The 26,291-nt window shown below is 45.3% G+C and overlaps 1 protein-coding gene across 2 annotated transcripts in view; it reads right to left on the reverse strand.

Annotated features, from left to right (window-relative positions):
- IL17RD (interleukin 17 receptor D) overlaps positions 1 to 26,078 on the reverse strand; it is a 65,125-nt gene extending 39,047 nt beyond the window's left edge. Inside the window, exon 1 of one of the 2 annotated variants that reach the window (XM_054694799.1) lies at positions 25,929 to 26,078. In XM_054694799.1, the coding sequence (XP_054550774.1) occupies positions 25,929 to 26,054 (126 nt within the window). In that variant the 5' untranslated portion in view covers positions 26,055 to 26,078. The remainder of the gene's footprint in view (positions 1 to 25,928) is intronic. The other variant, XM_037491351.2, reaches the window with a different exon arrangement.
- Positions 26,079 to 26,291: the final 213 nt, after the last annotated feature.

Below are 26,291 nucleotides of genomic sequence, written 5' to 3' on the forward strand. Positions count from 1 at the left end.
AAGGAGAGAAAACAACTTGCTAATGAAAATGCTAACTTTCATTTTGTGATTAGAATCACAACATGGGCAAGGAGAAAGAAAGCTCTCTGCCTGAAAAACTTAGCCCGCTCTAAAAGCAATATTTATCTATACTCTGAGGTTCCCTCCTCTTGTTTATTCATGAAAAACCCTTAGTGAATGCTACAGAATTCATCAACAGATGTCTCAAGGGCTAGAAGCAGATTTTACACTGGAAGGCGATTTTGAGAAATTGAGGATAAGGCTCCTTCAGAAGGTTATGATTCATTTTGGAAAACAAAGCTAAAAGACATGACATTAGAATTTATAATGAAATGTGAGTTATGCGATTAAGTTCTCAGTGTAACTGGATTTCTGAGGAGGAGCTGAACAGGAGATTTCCCAGAGAAGTATCTTCAAAGCAGAGGCAGATCTTGAGAGGACCACAGTAGGGGGGTGGGGCAGGGCAGGGGCAGAAGAAGAATGACCATTTCAAATAGATGCAGACACTTGAGCACATGGAAGCAACCACACTGCCCCAAAGGTCGGTATTCAATAAATGGCTGCTACTGCAGTGGATGAGGCAAAACCTTCACAGCTTCCAGGAACCCTGGTGTGAATGACTAGCACCCTTACATGTTAAACACTTCCACAGGGTCTGAAAGGGTGGGCACCATCAGGTGGGGATGGGCGCATGGGCTTGATGCCACACATGGCACATCTGGGAGTCAGGCAAGACCTGAATGTGATGTGAAGCCAAGCCTAGATGTGGCAAACAGGAGCTCAGGGAAGGGTATCTGATGAAGGCCAAGGGGACAATGGACTAAGCTTGGGTGGAGAAGAAAGAAGCAATAAAACAGCAGCAATAAACCCTGGTGACGCAGGCGGTTGAGCAAAGCACTGTGAAGCTGTCCACAGCCTCTGCAGCGCCGGTTCGATCCCCGCCGGCCACAGAGATGCCCACATGGCGAGGCAGACCTCTCCCTGTCAGCAGTCAGTCTGGTGAGTCCTCTCACCCTCCTGTGCATCTGGCCTGTACCTTGGTTCTTAGATAAATAAATCTTTAAAAAAAAAAAAAAAAAAAAAAAGCAGCTTCAAAAGATGAACCAAAAGGACCAGAGTTCAATCAAGGTATGAGTCAGACCCAAGGACATGCAGATTAGAGGTGACACCAGCATAACAGAAAGGATGGGAAGTGTGGCCTCATTATACATATCCCCTTATTTTCAAGATGGGCCAGATTCCCTGCCTCTAATACAGATGGAAGTCACCAGAAGGTGAGGAAGCTGTAGTCACTATCCATTTCACCTCTCATCTTCCCTACCTGACCAAAAAGAGGTCACTAAGTTTTGCACTGGTGTCAAGGAGTCTCCATTGGCACCCCTCTAGGATTAGAGGGCCACTCCCCAGCCACTCCACTGATTTTCCTACCTACTTTTGGGGTTAATACCAGTGTGGTCTGGTGCTCTCAGACACAGCTCACTAAAAACTAAAGAAGATGGAAAATAGGGGGGCCTTCCTGGTAGCGTAGGCATTAAGTCTCAGCATTATCGCTGCCTGAGTTCCATCCCCAGCCAGGGAGCTAACCCATATATGGCACAGCAGACTTCTCCTGTCTCAGCCGCTGCTCCCCTCAGCAGTGTCTTTCAGCAGTTCCGCCTGTTCTGTTCCCCATTCTGTCTCTGGTGAATCCTCTCACACCCTGCCCCCGCACTTTTGGCATATACCCCAGTTCTTCTACGCAAAATAAAATTTTGAAAAGTTTATAAAAATTTTAAAAATTGAATTAAAAAAGACGGAAAATAAAGGCCCTCTGTCAGCTTTTACCAAACTCTACAAAATTTCTAAAGAGCAGAATCACTTAATAAAACCTTTAAAAAGCAGACACTGGCACAAAAAGACAATGTAAAGCTCCTTTATACCAGGTACCTAGAGTACTCAAGTTCACAGAAGGGAAGTGGAGTGAGGCCTTGGCCGGGGCAGTTTAAGGAGGACAGGGGTTACCTTTCAACCGCACAAAGTTTCAGTTTAGGAAGATAAAGGCTCTGGAGATGGATGTTGACCATGGCTGTCCAACCATGTCCATGTACTTAGTGCCACTGAATGAAATACTTAAAATGGTTACATTGTCACCTTTATGTCATATACATTTTATAATAATTTTTTAAATAGGGAAAACAACCCCCCCAAAAAAAAGAAACAGGAGGCTTGCGAGCAAGGAAGTTACATTAATAAATCATTTGGGGCCTCCCTGGTGGCACAGGGGGTTGAGATGCAACCCATGAAGCTGTCCGCAGCCTCTGTAGCACGAGTTCAATCCCCAGCCGGGGAGATACCCACATGGAGCAGCAGACCTCTCCTGTCTCCCACGCTGCTCCCCTCAGCAGTGTATTTCAGTCAGTCTGCCTGTTCTGTTCCCCATTCTGTCTCTGGTGAATCCTCTCACCTTCCCATGCATCTGGCCTATACCCTAGTTCTTGTATGCATGAATAAATAAATCTTAAAAAATAAATAAATCATTTGCAGGAAGAATTAGGGAAGCAAACAACTGGACCAGCAGACAGAAGACAGCAACTACAGGCCTCCAGATATAAGTGATCGGATGGCGACGGTGGAAAATGATGAAAGGACAGGTCCAAGAGGCATTTCTAAGAGGCAGAACATGGTGATAAATGTGATGGAGTATCAAAGGTAAGTTGAGTGCTCCTATTTTGGGAACCTGGAAGATTAGTGACTTTACAGCAATAACAAGAATACTGGGAAGGAGAACCTTTTCTAAGGTGGATGTGGAAGAAACTTAAGTGAAGGGGGAGTTGAACAGAAGACTACAGGTATCTTCTAACACTGTATATTTTAGGAGATACGGAATTAAAAGCCAGTAAGTCATGCATAAAGTCATGTTACAGAAACTTAAGGGGAGCTGGACTAGCTAATAGGAGGTATAAGAAAGAGCAAAGGACAGGAATTGAGCTTCATGTAGCTACCCACAGTTAGGGCACATGAGGAAAAGATAGAAAAAGTAAGGCTGGAAAAATAGGAGAAAGTCCATTAAGACCATTAAGAAAAGACCGTTAAGCAAGAGACTCAAACAGAATTTAAAGAATATCAAACATGTTACACGTAAAAGAATGTCAACATGGATGTTTCCAACATCAAAACCACCTTTTCAACTGTACAAATCTCTGAGCAAGGAAATACTATAATCTAGAATAGTTCCTCCCTATCTATTTCCAAACCTCATCCTCAGATTTCCTATAAAAGTAGAAAGCATGTTACAAGAATCATCTAAACATTTTTTCATATGTTTGAAAACTTAAAAACAAGTGACACTGGCATTAGAAAAAGGTACGAGAAAGCTGATTTGCAGTTGGCTTTTGTACGCAGGTAGCACGCCCAGCACTTTGGAGGCAAAGCTATACTCAGTTCAAGATCCTGCCAGCACAGTCAACCCCCCACATTTCAGTGAACATCACTAAGATCCTACGTTATGATCTTTCAAAGATCTGCTCAGTTTTACAGTTTGATGCCCTGTTAAAATAGCAAAACCTTTTTGTAGTTTTTGAAACAATGCTATCTGAAAAAGTACAGTGGCAAACACTAAACTAACCATTAGTTATAAATCAGGTCACTTCTCAAACCAAATAGCTTAGCTAGCATTTAGAATAACTGACAGTTTTCCAAAAGTAAGAAGAGAAATACAAGTTCCAAAGATAAGCTAGAACACTATCAGCAAGACTCAAGTTTAGAGTTAAATTTCAGTTCAGGAAAATCCCTTTTTGTCCAAAGCTCATGAAAATGGTGACTTTTTGCATGAAGGCACTAATATAAACATTAATTTTCAGACCATTTGTGACCATTTGACAGAGTTATCTGTAGCAATGGCAGGATCAGTGGGCCAATTTTGGGTCAATTCATAACTAACAACCTTCTTTTCCCTGAAAGTAGGGGAATAAAATCTAAATGTAGTCATCTCATAAATTTGATTCATCACCGAGAAGAGGGCTACAGGAACATTATACTTCTAGAGTTTATTTCCACAATCCCAGGATAGGTCCTGAGAAATCATATTTTTTAAGAAGCAGTAACTAACTACACTGGTTAAATGCATATCACTAACGAACATTCATTGGGTAGTAAGGTTAGCTATGACCATTTGGAATGTGGCAATAACTCAACCACACTAAAGTCATCTGTTCATGAAGGTACAACTCCAATTCATAAGCCCAATTTTTAAGGGCACTGCAATCACCCATGTAAAGAACAAGTTTCCCAATATGGCAGATGCCTTTACCTCATCTTCAAAAATTCAACACCATTTACAATCTTGGGAAATTCTCCCCATACTAGAAGAACCCTAGGCTAATATCCTAGTAGACTAGTATTAAAGAGTCACCTCAATTTCTTAGCAACCATAAGCTTCTAGAAGATTAGTCTAAGGAGGAAACAAATGCTATCTGATAAGGGGAAGACTTAGTCTACTGCAGACCTTCGGGTTCTCAGATCTGGAACATTATAATATGTCTATCAACAAGGCGGTCACCAAGAGGGCAGTGCGGGGAAGAGAGCACAGAACAGAGGAATCAGGAGCTGTGAGAATCCATGCACACTCCCACCCTGCTTTTATAGCCACAGAAAGCAGATAAAAACTCATGGAGTCCCTTCTCTTCCCTTCCTCACCCCCATCAAAAAAAAACCTACCATAAACTTTTAGCACCTCTCAAAGACTTCAAGAGAAGCATAAAGGAGAATCTGTTGGCCTAAAGGACCCTCAAATCAGTGCAATTTCTTCCCTTACACTTTTATTAAAATACATAAGCACAGTACTTATAAACAAAGGAGTCATTTCAGTTTTTGCCTGGAAAAATGGGAGCCAATACATTCCTTCTGGGAATTCAGGGTAAGAGCTTTACAAAAACAGTGTCCAGATGTGCTTTAAAAATTCAGTCTGTTCTTTCTTTTGGAGAAGAGTATAGGGATAGACAAAGGGTGGGGGAGACATTTTATTAAAAATTGAAAGATTATTGGTTTTTCTTGGCTCGCCAGCTAACCCACCCTCCACTGACAAGCCACACAGGAGCATCTGAGGCAGGATCATTATAGCCTCCCTCTCAAGAGGCTGCAGGGAAGCAGGGTCTGGCTGACCGCGGGGTGAGCCTCTAAATTTCCAGAATATCCTGGGTGGCAAATGGTTCCATCAGGTAGTGATGAAACAGGGGGAGAGATCCTGAAACCTAAAGATTCTCAAGTAAGAATCAAGCATCTTTCTCTTAAAACAACCACCCTTCATTATAAACTTTCATTTAAAAAGTTCTTTTGTAACTGAAATGTTTTGTCAACATCACATCCCAATTTTAAACTGGAAGCTTTGCTGTGAGATCTAAAGCTTCCTCAACCCGATGATTTTGTTCCCAGAGTCCTTTTTAACCACAGAGATTTAAATAGATAGTCTGTTATAAAGGGCTCCTTTGCTTTCAGAGGAGTTGATGCTGGCTCCGGGTACTGAAGGTAAATGGGTATTTCAAACAGACCATAAATAAGGGAGACAGAGAGTCAGGCATATATTATGAATAAAAAGATAATCCTAATAATAGTTTACATTATCAAGAACCAAAGTTTATACAAGCAGCTAAGCCCCTTTCAAAGTAGAGGGCAGCTGCTGGTACGGAGGAGGAAAATGGTATGTCAAAAATGTGACCTACCTTCAAGCTTGTTTAACTCTGCTGTCAGCCACTGCTTCCTTCCGCCACCTTACACCAGGATGGGGGTGGGGGCAGAGGCTTTTTTGAAGTGCTTTGTTTGCAAAAGCATGAAAGTGTCTCAGGGCCTCATCTCTACAGTTCCTGCCCAATCCTGACAAAGACCAAGTCACCCTCATCAGTACCCTGAGGTCACTGAAAAAGGTGACCCTATTATAGAGGCAGCCCTGGGGGGGCACCCTCCTACTGCATCCTGGAGTATGCAAGTCACTAAGATATCCCCAAAAGGGCTGATACCACACAAGTCCCATTAATCAAAATCTCTGAGGTGTATAAATTGGATTTCTGTGCTCAGCAGGATAATCCAACCCTTATTCACAGTGACATTCAGGTGAAGTAGACACACCTATGTTACGTGTGAAGACTGGAGGTTTGGGGCTGAGGCGCCTTCTGGAAGTGACCAGCTTCACAGTTCCAAATCAGAAGAGAGTTACATCTCAAGCTACTTATCTGGAGTTGAGTATTTCTATACCTACAGTGATGGGGGGCATATCAGAACAGGGGCAACAGAACCTGCCATTTATTTCCTTTTCAGTTTCCATAGATTTGAAACCCATTTCAAGAAGCTTTCAGTCACTCAAGAGCTCTCTGCAAAGGAGGCTGAAGCAAAGAGGAAAGAGCTTCTAGCAGTGAGCAGACTCCAATGAGGCTACCCCTGTCCCTCCTTTCTGGTCTCTATATAGCAGTCTGGGCCAGGCCACAGAAGCACATGAGTCGTCACTCATATGTGGCACTGGGGAGGCCCTCAAAGGCTGTTTGCATTGGAAAGCATGAAGGACTGGCCAATGTGTCGGCCTTCTGGGAGAGTACCACAAACCACAGGCCACAGAAGAGGGAGCACCAAATCATGGAGTGTCAGTAGAGGTTCCGGGAAGGTGTTCACAACCAAGCTTTATTTGGGGTGAGGCTAATCAGAGACAAGCTACACATACCAGGTACATCTCGGTACTTTCTGCGAAGGATTATGTCGCTGTTTGCTCTGCTACTGCTGCAGATAGATGGAGGCACTGGTTTAAAACTACACAGTGCCTTCCCAGGATGACTTGTCATCACTCCAAGGCTTAATGTTTCCAGAGTGCACGTCCCCTGGAGATAAGGCCCTTCATCAAGGCAGCCTTCTTGGAACCCTGGACCTCCCAGCCCTGCTATCACACAAGGTTGCCCTTTGGTGGCTGAACAGGTGACCCCTTCCCCAGCCTCTCACCCTCTCATCCTCCTTTAGTTGAAGTAATAGATCCCCTTTGGAGGTGACATCTTCCTGACAGTACACTGACCAATTTCTTCCTCTCCCCATCAGAGGATACCAAACATGCCTCCACCTTATCACCTTCCTAAAGCATGTCTCTGCCTTTATCTTCTCTCTACCCAGTTCCCTTAGGGCCACCCACCCATGTACTCTTAAGTCCTTCACTCTGTTGAGGGTGGCACCAGACTGATCTTTGTTGAGAGAAAGGGGTTGCTTTTATAGGACTCTTCCAGAAATGTTATCATATCCAAGGGACCCTCCCTGGGGAGCGGGGAGGGGGGCCACTAAAGCAACACCACTGCAATCAGGAAGGTGATGACTACTCAGGACAGCAGCTCCCGGACTCAGAGGGAACCCTAAGGGACAGCAACCTCTGGGTCAGGGGTGAGTGTTTGTCTCTGTGCATGCATGTATCACTGTTCTAACCTTTTCAGCTTTCCCAGTAAGACAACCTGATACCAAAGGAGGTGGGGAAGTAAACCAAAAATTAATCTCTCAGCTCTGCAATTATCCACATGCAGATTATCTACCAACAATTTATCGCTGATCAGTTTTTTCCTACAGCTGCCTTCTGCCCCCTGCCTTCTCCTGCCCTCTCCCCCCCCCCACCCGACTACCACCCAACACATAGCCCAAATCTTCTCCTCCCTGACAGTTGCTGACAGAGTGGTCCAGGCTTCCTTGACTGTCAACACCCCAATGTAATTCAGAGCTCACAGGGATTCTGACAGTACCCTTGTTTATGGATTCAGTGATTGATTGGGCCCTAAAAGCTCCTGGTCCAGCAGACTAAATGGATTGAAATCAATCATTAACAGTAGTGTAATGTCAAAAAAAAAAAAAAAAGTAAGCTATGTGAGGGGCCTTAGCCACATGGACAAGTGCACAGGAATCCAAAGGAAATCAAAATCAACAAACAACTATGAACCAGAGACACACTCTGGGGTGGGGGCGGAGAAAGGAGGGATTGGGGTCAAAATTGAAGGGCATGCAGGTACTTCCGGGAACACCAACATCAGTATCAACACCATCATCAATATCAACAGCTGAGCTGATGGGTGATGGGGCACACTTTGTAAAAATGAAGTAATCTGTGTACGAATTTTCCAAAATTGGAAACCTATTCAGGGGACACACAGCTTTACTTTAACTAGAGAAAGACTTGCAATCTTGGTCAGTGGTTGGGTGTCAAATTTTCTTTTTTATTTTTATATACCCCATACAATTGCAACCCCATGATTTTGACCCCAATCCCTCCTTTCTCTGCCCCCACCCCAAAGTGTGTCTCTGGTTCATAGTTGTTTGTTGATTTTGATTTTTTTCTTTCTTATAGTTATTCTTTTTCCTGGTCCCTTATTTAATTTTTCTAGATTCCTGTTATGAGTGGGTGTCCAATCTTGAGAGATCAGAAACAGACAAGCAGACGGGGCAAGAGTCTAGGTGGAAACACAGGTGACTCATTCAACAAGGTGATAGGGCAGGATAGAAAAATTTACACCCTTCGAATTAAAGATTCAAGCTATCTCAGTAAAAATAAAGATTAGGGTTTTTTTTAATTTTTTTATTTTATAGAGGCATGTTTTATTTATTTATTTATTTGTTTGTTTGTTTGTTTGTTTGTTTATACATGCACTGGGTACAGTCAGAAGCGCGGGAGGGTGAGAGAATTCACCAGAGCCAGAGCGGGGAGCAGAGCAGGCAGAAGGACCGAAGCACACTGCTGAGGGGAGCAGCGGGCGGCAGGAGAGGTCTGTGCACCATGTGGGACCCTCCTCTGGTGGCTGGGGAGCAGCCGGGGATCGAACCGGCTCCGCAGAGGCCGCGGGCAGCTTCGCAACCCAGCGCTCAACAGCTGCACCACCGGGGAGGCCCAATGATTAGGTCTTAAGAATAATTCTGGTCTTGACTATTTCATTTTACAGCTAGAGAAACTGACGACTGGTGGGGTCATCTTCCCTGTGCACAGTCTCGGTCAGCTGGCCTTGTGTGACATGCTGCACTGATATAAATGAGAACGCTCAGCAGAAGCATCTAGTCCAATATTAGAATTCATAAAAACTCCAGTGAAACATGATTAATTTACATTCTACTTATGGAAAATGTGTGATCCATCCAAAACTGGCCTTGGAAAATATACATATGACCAAAGGTGTGTTAGCCAAACTACTGGTACAGACAGAATATCCATGAAAATGCTCAGATCCAATTGCTTTCAGAATATGCTGCCTAAGTCTAAAATATTCACTCCATATTATATTCTTATTTTATTCACTTAAATATCCTCCCTAATACCCTCCACGAAGCATTCATTTTTCTATAGTTTATAAAGGTTTTAATATTATCAGACTTAACAGCAATCAAACTTACTCAGAAGGTAAATGACCAGTCCCTCTCTAAAAACCCAGAAGTATAAGGAACTACTTATAACAAAATGTAAATAAAAATTACAGGTGTCAGTATTTCTTTTTTTTTTTTAAAGATTTATTTATTTATTTATGCATACAAGAACTGGGGTGTAAGCCGGAGGTGCGGGGAATGAGAGGATTCACCTGAGACAGAGTGGGGAACAAAACAGGCAAATCTCCTAAAATATACTGCTGAGAGGTGCTGCGGGTGAGATAGGAGAGGTCAGCTGCGCCATGTGGCTAGCTCCCTGGCCAGCCGGGGATCTAACTCATGCTGCAGTGGTTGGCGATAGCTTGACAGTGCTGTCTTTAACCCCTGTGCCACCAGGGAGGTGTCAGTATTGTTTAGGATGTGAGGAAAAGAGCGCACACATAGTCCTCTGATAACAGACTGCCACCAATCACTAGGCAGTTACTATATGGCCAGGTGCAGAGCTCAATGTCTTAAACACAGTACCTTATTTAGATCACTAGACAACTAGACAATCCATGGAGATGAACTATTAACTAACCCATTTTACAGATGAAGAAATTTGCCCACGGTCACAGTAAATAGTAGCAAATGATAAAGCTGGGATTTGTAGACCAAATCTATTCTTTCCCCAAAATACAATTCTTCCCAGTAAATTGGCTCAGTTCTTATATGGGCAAGCTGGTAAACGTGTACCAATGTGACAAGATCTTTGCCCCAGTAATTCCACTTTGGAAACTGGCTGGCAAGGGGACAAACCAAAATGTCAAGGGGAAAAGCAGGAACCCAACTGGTACGAACACGTTCATAAGCACTTTATAGCCAATAACCTGTAAACACTCCAAACGTTTCATCAGTGGGGGAGAGGGCTGACAAAAGGAGGGCACACAACATGAAAATATCACAGTCACCAAAGGTCACATCTGTGACTATGTGAATGCATGGATGGATGCATCTTTGGAAAACAAATCTAAGTAAAAACTAGGCATAAAAAATCCTAAACAGTAGTTACAACTCTGTAGTAAGATGAATTTGTGTGATCAAGAGCAGAAGAATCAACATTTAATGCTCATGAAGCCTTTTTTTTTTTTCATGAAGCTTTTTTCCACATCAGATTGAAGTTACCAATTGAAAAGAGAACACAGGGAACCTTGCTTAAAGATGCTATGACTAAGGATGTTCTTTTCCTGATCCAAAGAAGTTTTCATATAAAAATAAAGGAAAAGTGGATTAAAAACACTAATTTTATTTTTTAAAGATTTATTTATTTATGCATACAAGAACTGGGGTACAGGCCAAAGATGCGGGGGGTGAGAGGACTCACCAGAGACAGAGTGGGGAACAGAACAGGCAGACTGACTGAAATACACTGCTGAGGGGAGCAGCAGGCGAGACAGGAGAGGTCTGCCACGCCATGTGGGTATCTCCCTGGCCAGCCGGGGATCGAACTCATGCTGCAGAAGCTGCAGATTGCTTCATAGTGCGGTGCTTAACCCCTTGTGCCACCAGGGAGGCCCCAAATACACTAATTTTAAAGCCCCTCCCCCACTTAAGCTTTTCAGTCAGTCCTATTTTTAAATCAAGGCCAAGTTATAGGCCCACAGCTCACGAAATTTGCTAGCCATTTCACAAATTTATTGAAGTATATGTTTACAAATTGAAACATTATTTCTGTCACCATTTGGTGTGCATTAATTATGAGGCTACACTCAGAATATCTCATTCTTTTCTAACACACTTGAGAAAGGACACTACTATCAATATCATAAGTCCCTGGGATTGCGAAGCAGATTTAAGAGTGAGAGTCTGAACACAAGCCAAGATGGAGGCCTTGTGCTCAAAGTAAAAGTTTTGTGTCCATTTTTCTAGGATCTTGTTCCCCAAAAAGGAGCAGGACATGCCCACAAAGGTTATTCATTACACTCTTGAAGGAGATAGGGTTGTCCTGCACACCCCCATCCAGGCCATAGACACCCTCTAATTCCAACTTTACATGCTCCCTAGAGTCCTCCAATGGCTTTCTGTATCTCCTGTCACTTCAGGGGAACAGAAGCGCAATTAAAAAACTCTGAATGGGGCCTCCCTGGTGGTGCAAGGGTTTGGCTCAGCACGATGAAGCTATCTGCAGCCACTGCATCAGGAGTTCAATCTCCAGCTGGGGAGATACCCACAGCAGACCTCTCCTGTCTCGCCTGCTGCTCCCCTCAGCAGTGTATTTCAGTAGATATGCCTGTTCTGCTCCCCACTCTGTCTCTGGTGAATCCTCTCACCCCCAGCACCTCTGGCCTGTACCCTAGCTCTTGCATGCATAAATAAAATAAATCTTAAAAAAATAAATAAATAAATAATAAAGAACTCTAAATGGAGTTGGTAGCTGGGAGAAGGCACTCAGCCAGAGTTGGCACTCTCTGACTTCTGCATGAGGGGAAGAAAAGCAAGATTCCTACACCTAGAAAAGACTACCCTTTAGGGTCCTGGGCAGACCCCAAGTTCCTTTTCTCTGTCCTTATCCACCCATGCATCCTGCCCAAGACCCCGCTTTCAGATGACTTATTATTGTCCCTCGAGATAAAGAACCACTGGGTTTGATGTGCACCTGGCTCAAAGCCCTTCATGTGGTAATGTCTGCCCCACAGGGCAAGCTGTCCAATATGGTGGCCTCTAGCCATGTGAGCTGTTTCAATTAATTTGAATAAGATTTAAAATTTAGTTCCTCAGTTGTTCTAACCACATTTCAGCACAGGTGGTTAACAGTTACTGACTTGAACAATGCAGGGACGAGCATGTCGACCATCACAGAAGTTCCACTGCAGACTGCTGACCTAGGAAAGTTTAGCACCTGCCCACCTGCCTCCGCAATTCCAGGTAACAGTCCTTCAACTGGGCAACTCTTCCCACCTGTCCCTAAGCACCACCTGCCACCTCAACTGACAATCTAGGTGATAACTCAGTTTCACTCAGGATGCATATGTTCTTTTTACACATAATGAAATGGATGTCTTTTTGGTACACAGTTCCATGAACATTAATAAATGTATAAATGTTTCCAATTGTATATCCATCACCACAATAGGCCTGCAGAACAGTTCCATCATCCTCCGACACTCCCTTGTATTGCCCCTTTGTAGTCAAATTCCTCCTCCACCCCCAATGGCAAAGCCTGGCAACCACTGATCTGGCAGCAGTTTTAAAAACCCAGATTCCTGGCCTTCCCCTGGAAATCCCACTTAAGCAGGTCTGGGGTGAGGCCCAGAATCTCCATCCTCCCCTCCCCAAGAATGTTCCTCAGGTGATTCTGGTATTCAGCCAGATCTGGGAACCTTGAGTAAATGTCGAATCCCAGTTTAATATAATTATCTGCAAAATGTTCTCTGGTATCTGGTCTTGCTCTCCTTCCACCCCCCATTTGTTGCTCTGCTGCACATGGCAGGCTTCCATCTTAGGCTAGGTGCTTGGAAGGCAGGGCAAGTTCAACTTCTGGGGGCATGGCAGGGTAAGAACTCTGGCTCTGGTTTCTGGCAGAGAGGTCTCAGAGTCATGTGGACTCACATCCTAATCCCTTCCTGGCTCTTTGTGCCAATCCTCATCGAGAAAAAAAAGGAACCACCAGAAATAATTGCCTACCTCCGAGGCTCACTGGGAAGCGATGATTTAGATAACACCGGTTCAAAGGCACTGGGCAACCAGGATGAAGGCTACACGGACCTGGAGACTTACCACACAGAGTTTTCTCTGGCTGGAACTCTCCTTACCCTGTTTACTTGATGGATGTAGGAGATCAGAACTCAAATTACAATAAAATTACAACCTTAAAAAAAAAAAAAAGTTTTCCTCCTATATTGGTGACCCCATGGGCAAGGTACCAAATTTCATTTTTAAAAGGGAAATTGTGAAGACTCAGCATCATCTCATAAAACCTTCTCTGGCCAGAAAGCAAACAATTACAAAGAGGGTCAACACTTGCGTTTAGCCTTCTCCCCCCCAGTTTGCTCCAACTCTGCTGAGGATTCCTGGAAAACACTCTGAAAAGTTTAAGATGATCAAAGGAAAAGTATGGCCAACACAAGAAATGCTATCATTTAACATCACATGTTTATTTAGCCCCACCAAGTCAAAGAGAGAAGATTGTTTGAAAGGGAGAGAATGCCTGCTTAATCAACTAAAAATGCATTCATTACTATGCTATTCAACGCGGCTTTCCTGAAATCAGACACTTTTGCCCCTAGACCATAAGATTGAAGCGATTTGAAATGAAAATATTTCCTGTCCACTGCTTGCCAGTTTCTAGCCCCAGAGTGATATAACAGATGACATCCAGTACAATAAATGCTTTTATTAACCATAAATTTGAGACTGCTTTAGGGATTTGAAGTGTTGGGTTTCATGCTGAAAAAATGTAATGTTATCCACAGACCATCAGTGAGTAACAAAAACAGAGGCACAGGTTATGCTACTTTGATCAAATTATGGCAAAAAAAAAAAGTCTTTTGCATTTAAAATAGTAGTTGCATTCAAAGCCTATCTTCAAGAAGCACCACAATAGTCTAATCATACATCTTGGAGAATTTAATGGAAATTCATCCTGAGTACAGATTTACAGAACAGCTTCTGTTAGAAAGGAAGTTGAAAAGTGTTATGAGGCTAAGTTAGCTGAGAAACTCAAATACTAAAATGGGACCATCTCAATCAAGGCTGCTTAGCCTCAGCACTATTGATATTTGGGGTCAGATAATTCTTTACTGAGGAGAGCTGACTTTGTGCATCGTAGGATGTTTAACGGCACCCCTGATATGTAAAATATTCACTAAATACTATACCCACTAAATGTTATAGCTCCCAGCTACAACAATGAGAATGTCTCCAGAGGTGCCCCAAATCACCTCCAATTGAGAACTACTGGTATAAATCAAATTCTAGGCCTATTTTGGCAAATGCTGCCTGATTTCTCTTTATAAAAAAAGAAAAAAATAAATGAAAGCCTGCGGAGTCCCGCCGTCCCATTCTGTTCCAGTGGCTCCCCCTCCACAGCAGTGGTTAGCGCAGGGTGATTTCTGAAATCCAAAGTACTTTGCCCTCCCTCTTCCACCAAAGCCAGTGGTAGCAAAGCCATGGAAACAAGAACTCTCTCTCCTGTGACCAGGGCAAAGCAGACTAAGCCAAGGCAACCCGACACCCCCTCCCAAGGCACACCCCAGCCTGGCCTTTGTGTCCAGAGCGCATTCCAGCACAGGAGTCCGGCCCCGCTGGGCTGGGCTGGGCTGCATCCATTCCTGCCAGCATCCAGAGTGCTGCTTTCTGGCCTTTCACTGTCAGACCACGAAGGGGACCATGGACTTGGTGCCAAAAAAGAAAATAAAAAGCAAAGTTGAACCTCTGCAGTTCATTCTCTGGATGTTGAATGTCCCACTATTACATCTCGGCATGACATTTCACGGCCAGCAGGGGAGGAGGCCCTGTCCTCAAAGCTGAACAAACGCTGGGGTGCACAGGCCCGCCTGCGCCCTTGCAGCCTCCCCAGACTTATGAATAAAAGATGGAGGTTTTGTCTCTGCCGTTTCCCTGGTACCCTGTAAGAATAACAACTTGTTGCTTTTTGACATTTTAACTTACTTTGAAAAATAATCAATATTAACTTTCCATGTCTTGGCCCTTAAATCTGGGGTAGGGACAAATAAAAGAAGAAAAGCCATGTAATTAGGTAGAAGATAGTAATTCAAGTTAAACTAATGAAACTGTCGGTAAGGGGCCCTAATAAAATAATTTGGGCAATCCGCACAGACCTAAAAGGCTGGAAACTGACTTTGAGGACATGTTTTGAGTGAAGTGGCCTTTAGTGGAAATAAAGTTCAATGTTTTCTTAGCACAAAGGAAAGAAATGGCTGGATTTTGGTGTGAGGAAGCACTCAACCGTAAACCTGCCCCAGCCAAATAGAGGTTTTAATAGGAACTCATTCCCAGTCGCTGAGGGCGACATGTACAACTGTTTGTAATAAGCCCGTGTGAATAGCCAAAGTCTTAAGCATTCCCGAGACACAGCACTCCTAATTTTGAGAGGGCACAGTGGATTTCAAAGTCTTCAAGGAAAGAGATTACTCTAGATAGCACAAGCAACACCCTGCACTTTCTTTAGGCCCTCAGGAAAAGGGAAGCCTCCTGTGAAACATCCCACTATTTTTTAACATTAAATAACACTAGAGAAAAGTGGGTTAAACCATTAGAAAGGTCTCTGTGCAACAACTTCAAGTAGGAAAACAAATTTTGCTCACTGCATCTATATTCATTACCCCCCCCCCATCTAAAACACAAGTGTCACAATGTATCACCTTTAGAGGGAATCTTGGCAAAATATTTAACTTGATCCTAATCATGAGGAAACAATCAGAAATCCAAATTGGGGGAATAGCTACATATGTGACCTTGAGTCTTCAAAATGTATATGTTATAAAGGGCAAAAAAATAAAAATAAAACCCATGTGGGGGGACTGTTCTAGATTAGAGGAGACTAAAGAGACAGGCTGTCTAAAAGCAATGAGTAATCCTTGTCTGAATCCTGGACTGTGACTCAGAAAGGAATCATGAAGGGCTGTAGGAGGATAACCGAGGTATGTGTGACAAAATGTTAACAACTGGTGACTCTAGCAGAGTGGAAATAGGTGTTCATTTGACTACGCGCTCAACTTTTCTACAGGCTTGGAAGCTTTCAGAGTACAACACATAGGAAAGAGTGAAGAGAAGCCCAGTCCAGGTACAGGTGACCAGTTGCCTGCTGGACTAAAAGGAGGGGGCTGAGCACAACTTCTTCTTGTTTAGTTTCAGAGCATGTATGACTCCAAATATTACTAATATTTTTAAAAGGGAAATTAAAGTCTTAATACAGAATAGATTCAGAATAAAGTTAATTGAAAAAACATAATAATGTGACTTATTATTCACTTAAAGTGGGCAGGCAGGGGGTGGATGTGTCCCCAACAAATGTTTAAGGCATACATGTTCTGCTTTCAAAAGGGCCGTAGGTCCCTTCAAAATCTCCTTTATACCTTTCCCTGAAATTTCTCTCTTGCAATTTATCATTCTCTTTCTCCTCTTACCAGAATTTCTACTAAAATAAAAATTTTAGAAGAACTCTTTAAAACTGCCCTTCCTTTCACCCAAACTCTTCCCCCATTATCTACCTCCTTTTTTGAATGAGATAAAAGCAATGATTACACTAACCTTGACCAACTCAAAAAAAAAGTAGTTTAAAAAAAAAGTGACCCTTTAAGTAGAAAGGAAGAAAACTCAGTAGATGGGAAATATGCTCAAGTTGAAAAGATGTGGGGGGTAGAATTCCATTTCCCATGGAGACAGAAGACTTCAGAACTCAGGTCCAACAATGAGAGAGGCAGTGTGCGCAGCACAGCTTTATGAGGGACCTGGGTGACGGTCACCTTGGGTGCATAAGACACTGGGAACCAACACTCCCTCCACCCTGCAGGAACATGTGGGCTGTACAACCAGATGTTACATTTTCTCTGCTTAATTTCAGTAAAACTCCATGACCTCTTTCTCAAATTAAAAAGGCAATGCTATTTTTTTAAACCACAGGAGCTATCTTTAGTGAAGCCTTCTAAGGATTTCATTAATTCATAGCCAGCCAACCAGGACTTTTCCCACAGTCTCCCACAAAAAAGCCCTGGAAGTCACTGATTGCTTGGCTGGATCTGAATATGAGCAGAGGTAAGATCAGAAATATCTAGTTCCTCCCACAGGGAGGCAAGGCATGAAAATCAAAGCTGGGCAGAGACTCATTACCACAGATGGCCAGCAAACCCACAGCCCCGGAAAGAAAGCAAAGAGCATCTTGGATTCTGGATGGACCATCAAGTGACTTCAGAAAATGAAACACATTCACAACCAGAGGGGAAAGAGACACAATGAGACCTGTACCTCCGTTTAAAAGCCAAAGTTTTCAAACTAACCGAGGGCTGCTGTCAGGGAGTAAGATCCATTTCATTCACATTATTTGATAATTGTCAAAACCAGCATGCTTGGGGAGTGCTAGGAAGTAATTTTTTACATTTTTCTCACCTGGAAAATCCAGTCATAATCTTCCAGTGCCTGATACCTCACAAAGTACGGTTTCCCTGCTTTACCAGCTCCAGTTGCCACCTCTTCCATTCCCTGGAACCCATGCTGCAGCCCAGCAGCTGCTTAGGATGTGGCCCTCAGCACCAATAATCTATGGCAAAAGTGGAGCATATTTTTATCCTACTCTCAGTACCCAGGGCCACATGATAAGACAATGGTAAAGAAACGTAAGTTACTACAGAACTTCAGGGGGAAATTTTTATTGCAATTGCTCGCCTTCCATGTCACCACTTCAGAGATCACCACAGGCTCAAAAACCCAAGTTCCAAAGGTGGGCACCAAGAAGCAGCTCAGGCACTTGCTTGTCACTACCTTGCTACTCACACTGGCAGCTGCCAAAGATGGGAATGTGCTAGGAAGAGTAGCAGCAGGAACCAGGGTTCGTGTTTTCTCTAGGAGGAGTGTAAGTATGGAGAAAAGACAAAGTTACTTAATTCTCTGGATTCACTGCTGCACCGCTGTCACCTGAGTCCTATACCTTTCGGTTGCAGCCCAGCCTTGGTGAGGAGCCACTGCAGACAGGGACCTGGTCCCACTTCTTTTATCTTTTCCCCACTGTGACTTAACAAAGTGCAGATGCTCAAAATATTGTCTCTTGTCTCCTCGCTCCAAATAAGTGTTTCTGAATTTCAGGTATTGAACAATTACAATAAAACCTAAAGACGTGAGTGTCTGTGCCCCTCCCAGAGTAAATGTGTCTGCTCCTGAAGAAAGGGATAAACTGCCATTCAACAGGCTGACTGGCCATGCATTTGGTCAGGAATGTGCTGCACCATCCTCAGACAAAAGGGGGGCTGTCTTAGGAGAGGAGAAACCAGAAATCACCTGCAATAGAATGAAATCACAGAGAAAGGTTCCTAAACCATATGGCCTGCCTCAAAGTGTGCCTCTTCTTTCCAAGGAAAACCTCCTTCTATTCCCATCAAGCCTCCCATTCTCAAGTATAACAGTCCATCTCAGAACAGAAGTCTGGGGGCACGGCCAGCATTTTTTAAAGGGTTACTATTCAATAGGAGGAAAGTCTACAAAAAGGACTAAACAGCACACTTGGAAAACCTCCTAGTTTTTAAGGGAATAAAATGCCTTTTCTTTTTTTTTTTTTTAGAGATCATTCAGGTTTTCTTTCTTTTTTTTTTTTTTTAAAGATTTTTTTATTTATTTATACAAGCACTGGGTACAGTCAGAAGCGCGGGAGGGTGAGAGAATTCACCAGAGCCAGAGCGGGGAGCAGAGCAGGCAGAAGGACCAAAGTACACTGCTGAGGGGAGCAGCGGGCAGCAGGAGAGGTCTGCGCGCCATGTGGGACCCTCCTCCGGTGGCCGGGGAGCAGCCGGGATCGAACCAGCGCTGCAGAGGCCGCGGGCAGCTTCGCAACCCAGCCCTCAACCACTGCGCCACCGGGGAGGCCCTAAAATGCCTTTTCAATCTAAAAAAGTGATAGTCTAATCCTCACGATTTCCAAAAGATTCATTTTAAGTACTCACTCAATGTGTAAAATATAAATATCCTTCTATACACTTTAATTAATGCCACCACACTTTTCATTCTCTATTCAAAATTCCTGCTTCAATTTTATACAATTTCTAATAAGTACAAGCAAGCTTCCCTCCAGTGTAGAAATTTTAATGAAAGGCCTCGCAATTAACGTCTTTTAGATCAGGTTGGGGATGAAGAAATGTACAATAAACTTAACATTAATTCCAACAATACTAACAATCCACTTCCCTTTCAACTCTTACGGTACCAGCCTAACACTAATAAGACATTTTATCACTGGTTTTACTATAAAACAAATGCTTCCTAAAAGTGCACAATAAAGGTAGTTTTCATTTATGCTATTAAATCAGACAATTTATAGGCTAACTTCCGTTTTAGAAGAGAATTACATGTGTGTTCACATATCTTTACTTTGTCATCCACCCAGTGATTTGTTGAGGACAGCTGGTACCTATTAAGTCCCCCCTTTAAATGTTGTAGCCTTAATTAGCTACATCCACCTTCCCCCAACATTTCCAAACAAGGAACCAAAGAAACGGGAAGCTGTTTTTGCCATGGATACTTTGAACAATGGAATTGTAAACGTTAAAATAATAGTCTCAGAGAGCTCGAGACCAACAACGAAATCCTTTTTTAGGCCCTTTTACAAAACCAGTATACAGACAAGAGTTTAAATTTTCAATCTTAATTCAATAATTTTTTAATTATTCAATTTTTGGTTTCCTGCCTGGTGTTATTAATTAAAAATTCAAGATACAGCTTGGGAAAGGATGAGGGACAGTCTCCCCAGAGATTTCATGGTATTATTTAAGCTGCGTAGCTGGACTCATGAGCACTTGAGACCAAACAGAGTCTGTGACAGAGGAATAAGACAAGTGTGGTTTTCTATGTACAGACACTGCTCTTCCCAGACACTGAAGAGTTTCCAACTGGCATTATAAGAAATTCAGTTGATCAAATCGTTTGGACCTGCCACGTGCAGATAAAATACACACGGATTAGTTATAATTTAGGCTATGCTTCTCCTTTAAAAGACAAAAACACATATTTACACATTTAAAACTTCAAGTGTGAATTATGTGAACACGCTAAATTTTTAGCAGGATAAGGAGTCATATCTCAATGTTCTCCCCTTGGATTAAGTTTCTTCTTAGAGACTTGCCCCCGCTTTAATCTGCATAAGACTATCTATTTCAATAGGATGTGATCACTGCTGGGTCTGTGTCTTTTCAATCAGCCGGGTGGCCCTGCCGGGTTTAGAGTGGCAGAGAGGAAGTGGCCTGTGGTTAAACAGAGGAAATACCAAGGCATTTTAATAGAGCAAATAGTCTCTTTACTTCCCACTGGGAAGAGCTTCAAAGGCCCCAGGCCCTGGAGGAGACAATGTGTTTCGGGGCCATCAGTCACCTAATCGTGTGTCAGGCCCATTCAGAAAATCCCAGCAGCCAAGACAAACACTGCCCAGGAGGACATTGCCTCCCACTGGCTGGACAAGCCTGGCCCCTGAGATGGGGCCCATGGCACCCACACAGGTAGCCCTGGTAGCCTGCTGATGGGAGGAGACCTCCCCCCCGAAATTTGGGGACGATGGGAAACCAAAGGTCTCAGCTGCCAGGGCAGGGTGGCAAGAGAGAGGCCTGCCTGCTCCAAGGGCCTTGCTCCCTCCACAGTCTGTCAAGCTTCTGAGAATGCATCAGGCTTTGTCCCCTACTCTTACAAATCAGGAGTGGGGAACCCAAACTTCCAGAAGCCTACTAAAACCCCATCTATCAGAGACAGATGCAGAAGGCAGTGAGGAATGAAAGGGACAATTAACTGTTGATGGGGTGGCCCCAGCAGCAGCAGACATCTGCTGGGGCCTGGTATGTTAAAAGTTCAGAGACCAATGAGGTAAAAGAGGGTTTGAAAGCAAAAAAAAAAATAAATAAATAAAAATATATTAAAAAAAAAAATTTTAGGCCAAATGAAGCATGAAAAATACTTAACTTAAAATAAAGACTTAAGATAGCATTAGCAGTTCTTTCCTTTGTAGGGAAGCTGTCTGCAAGGTTTGAGCCGCTAAGGATATGGTTTGGATCTTACCCTACTCTTTCCTGAGAGAGTTTTCCAGACAAGTCCAGCTGTTCTGGGGAGGAACCCAGTGGAAGCATCAAGTCTCTTTCACTCCCAATCTACTCTTCAACCCTAGGCCAGAAGCACCCACTCAAAGTGGGGTATTCTGCCCAGTTGGCTTTCCGGGTTCCCCGTCCCACCAGTCCCTGAACCCCACATGACCCCTCTCATTGGTCTGGCCTCTGACAGCCTCCACTCTCCCCTTCAAGTCCACTGAAGTAATTTAAAGTCAAACTCTAATTTTAAATATTTAGAATGTGGCTTCTTTCTCCCTTCTTGTAATTGTGGAAACCCTGTCTCCTAAAACAGCAGCTCTTCAGAGAGCATCAGAGAGGGGGCCTCCCTGATGGCACAAGGAATTAAGTCTCAGCACTATGAAGCTATCCACAGCCACTGCAGCACGAGTTCAATCCCCGGCCAGGGAGAAACCCACATGGCACAGCAGACCTCTCCAGTCTCACCCACTGCTCCCCTCAGTAGTGTATTTCAGTAGATTGGCCAGTTTTGCTCCCCTTTCTATCTCTGGTGAATCCCTTCACTACCCACACTTCTGGCCTACACCCCAGTTCTTGCATGCATAAATAAATAAAAATAAATCTTTAAAATAGAGAGCATCAGAGAACTGGCTAAAATGCCTGTTCTTAGGCCCCACATCACTCCCATCAGACCCCATTAGCCTTAAATTTGCATGTTAACAAGCTCTTGAGGCAATCAATACTGGAAGCCCCTGCACTTCACTTTGGAAATCATTTTTGGGAGGAAGTGGTGCCACAGCCAGTACTTAGTTTCTGGTCTCATTCTCCCGGTTGTACCCCAGAGTTAATAACTAGCACAATTCCCCAGGCTCCAGGTCGGAGATGGATGGGAGCGGGGAGAGAAGGGAGGGTTGCTCAAGAAACCGCCGTGGGCCAGGAGGATTCCCAATTAACAAGGCAAAACAGCCTGGAAGAGAGCGCTGCACATCTTACAAAAACAGGTCTCTGAAAAATGTGTCAACAAGGGCTGAGTCATTTTTAACCAAGGATTCTGTAAGGGACACAAGTGCCTGTATAACATGGCCACAGGACAGGCAGACCAGATGTGGGCTTGGGAGCCATGAGCTGCAAGTGAATGAAAACACATCCAATTCAGAATCAAATAAACATGCCTGGGCCCACAGCCAAGAGAGTTCTTGGATTGGACTTTTATCAGGGACCTAAATTTCAACCAGCTGGAACTTCTTCTTTTCCAAGCACCACCCTATTCCTTCCTACCTTTTGAGATGAAGTATTTGCCTTAAATGGGAAACTTGCACTTCATTGTAAAGATGATGCCAGCTTTCTGGCTTCCTGAATTCCTGAAGGCTTTGAGGGGGTAGAAAATGCATTTCAGGGATAACAGACCAGAGAAGGTGTACCCCATTTGGGTAGGAAGGCAAAAAATGTTCCCTCCTCTGCGGATCTGCCATTAAAGACCTGTGGGAATAGATTCCTAATTCCCTGTTCTATAAATAGGTCTCTCAAACAACCAGCAAGAGAAGTGACTGATACACAGTAACCCATCACCAACAAAACTACTCCACCATGCAGAAGCAAGAGTTAAGATCCAGTGCAAATGAGAATGCCCGGCCCCTCTAAAATTTTACAAATTGTTATTTCTTTGGGAAAACAGTATTTATTTCTCAAAGAGCAACTTCACCTGGCAAGGACCCTGAGAGATTTTTTTTAAGTAGTCGAGGAAGTGTGCCCACAACTGACTTCTAAAACACTGAGCTGTGTTCAAGATGGTTATCAGGCACTTAATTGCTGCTAATAATGGGAAGGTTGTGAAATCTGACCACTTAAACAGGCCGGCAGCCCGAAGGGTGTGTTAGCAGGGCTGTGGAGGGTTAGCTGGCTGCAGTCATCTTGCAAGCCCTGGGAAAATACACATTCCTGCAGGGGCAAGAGTTCCTGGAACAAATGCTCCTTGGAGATCAAGGGGAACATTTGCTCAGCTCCTCTCCAGTACCCAGATCCTGCCCCTCCTACCCAGCTCACTTCTCCACTCTGCTGTCCCCCTCTTAGGTTCTGTGTGACCGAGACCACCAGAAGTCTGTCCTGTTGCATCAACATAATCGACCCTTATTCATGTTTGCAGAGTCTCAATTAGACTGTAAACAACCTCAGAGCTGAGGCATCTACTGAGACATCCTCTACTATCTCGTTAGAGGACCCAGGTACGCATTAAATACCCAAGTCATTGTTCACCAGTACTTACTGGCAGTCCTCTGATAGAACTGCTAGAAGAATCTACCCAGTGGAAACAGGAAAGGCTTCTTGCAAGAAGTGATGGTGGAGATGAGAGGGGAAGTTGAGGTATAAAGAGAAGGAACACAGACAGGACACAGCATGTGCAAAGGACAGCTACAGAGGGACCACTGGAGCTTGGCGCTCTTTCCTTCAACTTCTTAAAATTTATTATTTAAAATATAGGATTTAGCAGAAAAACTGCAGGAACTAATTGGATTCGATCAAAATTTACAGGGCTCCAAGTTCTGACAAGAGGAGGTTAAGTACTTGGCTAACAAAACTAAAGACATAGTTGTGAGCAAACACTAAGGGTGCATTCTGGTGAGAACCAAGGTGCAAGGACCTGCCCAAGAGGGCAAAGCAAGAGCAATGGGATTCAAGAAGGGCTTCCCTGAGGAGGTATCACCTGAGCTGAGACTTAGGCTGAAGAGGAGTCTCAGGGGCAGAAAAGGCATCCCAGGGACAGGAAAAAGCAGCCTCAGTGGCATAAAGGACTCTGCTGTCAGGAGTCAGGGAACACGAAAGAAGGGGCCTTGGGTTTGAGGCTGGAAAGGTGGTTATATAAAGTAGGTGGACAAACTGATTTAGTGAGAGTCAGTAGCTCCATCAGATGCACCAAAAGGTAAGTCCAGGAGGGAAGGAGCCATTTTATCAGTTTGGGAAGAGCCTGGAACCTGGAAAATGGCCCAGTTGCCTCCATGCTCAGCCAGGAAGGGAATGAACAGGATTCAAGGAAAGGGCTGGGGGGGGGGGGGGGGGGGGGGGAGGCAAGGTAGGAGTTGCTGAAAAGTTCACCCCCAACTAGGAGGTGCGGTAGGAGAAAGGAGGTCAGCATGAGCGTGCGACCACTGGGGCAGAGGCCATCATTTATTCCTTGGGGGTGCAAGTTTAGAGGAAGAGACTACATTTCCAAAGGGAAAGAACAAAACTGCCAGTCTGGCTCCTTTAAATGCTACACTATGTCCACATTAAAGCTTCACAGGCTTTGTACACTGGCACATGAAGCTACCTAGACAACTGCAGAAAGACAGCAAACTGGACTGATGTCCCTATGCTGTCATGCGAAATCTCAAAATCAAATACCTGTCATGCCACTGCTCCTGATTATTCAAAATCCAACATACTAGTCTGAATCCAAAAAATATTAGGATTAATAAATAAACATGGCATTACCTTAAAATTAATTTTTTTAAATCTTAACGCTAAGGAAAACTTGGTATTCATTTTGGGGTTGGGGTGGAGGAGTATAGCCATCTTAGTGCACCTACTGGGTTTGAAGACTTCCCAGCTGCCTGGCTTATATCTGGTTTTCTTCACTGTGTTTCCCTGAATGTGGCTCAAGTCACTTAGAGGCACGGCCTGTGAACCTAAAGGGGAGTCAAGTCCTAGACCTTCACTACACTGAGGGTATTCAGAGCGCCCGGTAGAGGTGGGTCAACGTTGATCTAAAGAAAACTTCCAAATACATACCTCAGTGCGGCAGTATGGACAAAATAGGAAATACCCACTCACTCCCAATTTTCTAGTGAACAGGCTCATGGCTGCCCAGCAACAGACCCAAGGTCATGTCCGTGGTTGCCGGAGCGCAAAGCTGGCATTCCCAAGGCTGGAGACCATGAGTGCCTTGACACGGGGCTCACCAAGGCTTTGGTGGGAGATGCAGGACAGGTGGATGCAGTTTTCCCGATCCCGGTGCGGCCCGAGCCCAGGTCCCCTGGCGGGGGCGGGAAACACCATGCCCCACGGCCCCGAGAGCATCAAAGCGGCGCTTGGGGACCCGGAGAAGGCTCCAAGCCTACAGCGGAGGTCTGGGCACCTCTCCAATCTCATCTCCGGCACCTGACCGAGTTCACAAACTCTTGCACCCCCTAGGCCGCGAAAAGTCTTCGCAACTCAAACTGGGGAAGGGAGAGGGGGGAGCAGAGATCACCCGTGAGACCCTTCGCTAGAGGAAGGGTAGAACCGGGAGCAAAATTTCCCAGCGAGTGAGGAGTCAGGGGTGGGGTGAAAGTAGGGGAAGACCGCCCGGCCTAGAAGGAACAAAGCAGTCCCCCCCAAGAGGGGGGCGCATCCTCCCCTGCGCTCCGAGGCCCCTCCCGGCCAGTCCCCCGCCTTTGCAGGGCAGTGGACTAGAGGTCCCGGGCAGACACCCCACACCGCCGCCCCATCCAGACAGCTCGCAGGATGCGGGCCCCGGAGCTCGCAGCCGGGAGGCGGAGGAGGTCCCGGGCCGGGAACAAAGGGTGGGGCGTCCTCTCCCCACCCACCGCCGGGTGCCCCTCTCGCCGGCCTCAGGGAGTCGGACCCCAGGCGGGGACGCGCCTCATTAACAACACAAAGCCGGGGGTCGGGCAGCCCCTTTCATCCCGGCCAGGGCGGGCGGACGAGCGCCCGGAGAGAGAGGCAGGGCAGGCGCCCCCGGCTCCCGGCTCCGCGGCTGGCCCTGCCGAGAGCAGGCTCGTCGGGCGGGTCCGCGCCCCACGCGCCCCACGCGCACCTGTGCGCACCCGCCCGCCGCGCGCCGCGGACCGCGCGTCCTCGCCTTACCCTCCAGCCACAGGTGTCGGCGCCCCGCGCGCGGCCGGAGCCGCCCGCGGCCACGGCCAGCTGCGAGCCGTTGAGGCAGGCGTTGACTGTAAAGAAGACGGAGCAGAGCTGCAGCCACGGGGCCATGGCCGTGCGCTCGCCAGCCCGGCCCTACTCTGCGTCCCGGCGGCCCGCCGCTGGCCAGCCCCGAGTGGGCGGTGGCGCTGGCGGCGCTGGCCCGGACCGCACCACGGAGCATGCGCCGCCGGCGCACGCCCCGCCCAGACGCTAGGCCCCGCCCCACCCCGCCACTCGGCCCCGCCCCCGCCCTCGCCCCGCCCCGCCCCTCCAGGCCGGCCCTGCGGTCCCCACGCCTGTCGAGGC

The sequence above is a fragment of the Talpa occidentalis genome, unplaced genomic scaffold (genome assembly GCF_014898055.3).
Source record: "Talpa occidentalis isolate TD23 unplaced genomic scaffold, MPIMG_talOcc4v2.1 talOcc4.10, whole genome shotgun sequence".
Lineage (NCBI taxonomy): Eukaryota > Metazoa > Chordata > Mammalia > Eulipotyphla > Talpidae > Talpa > Talpa occidentalis.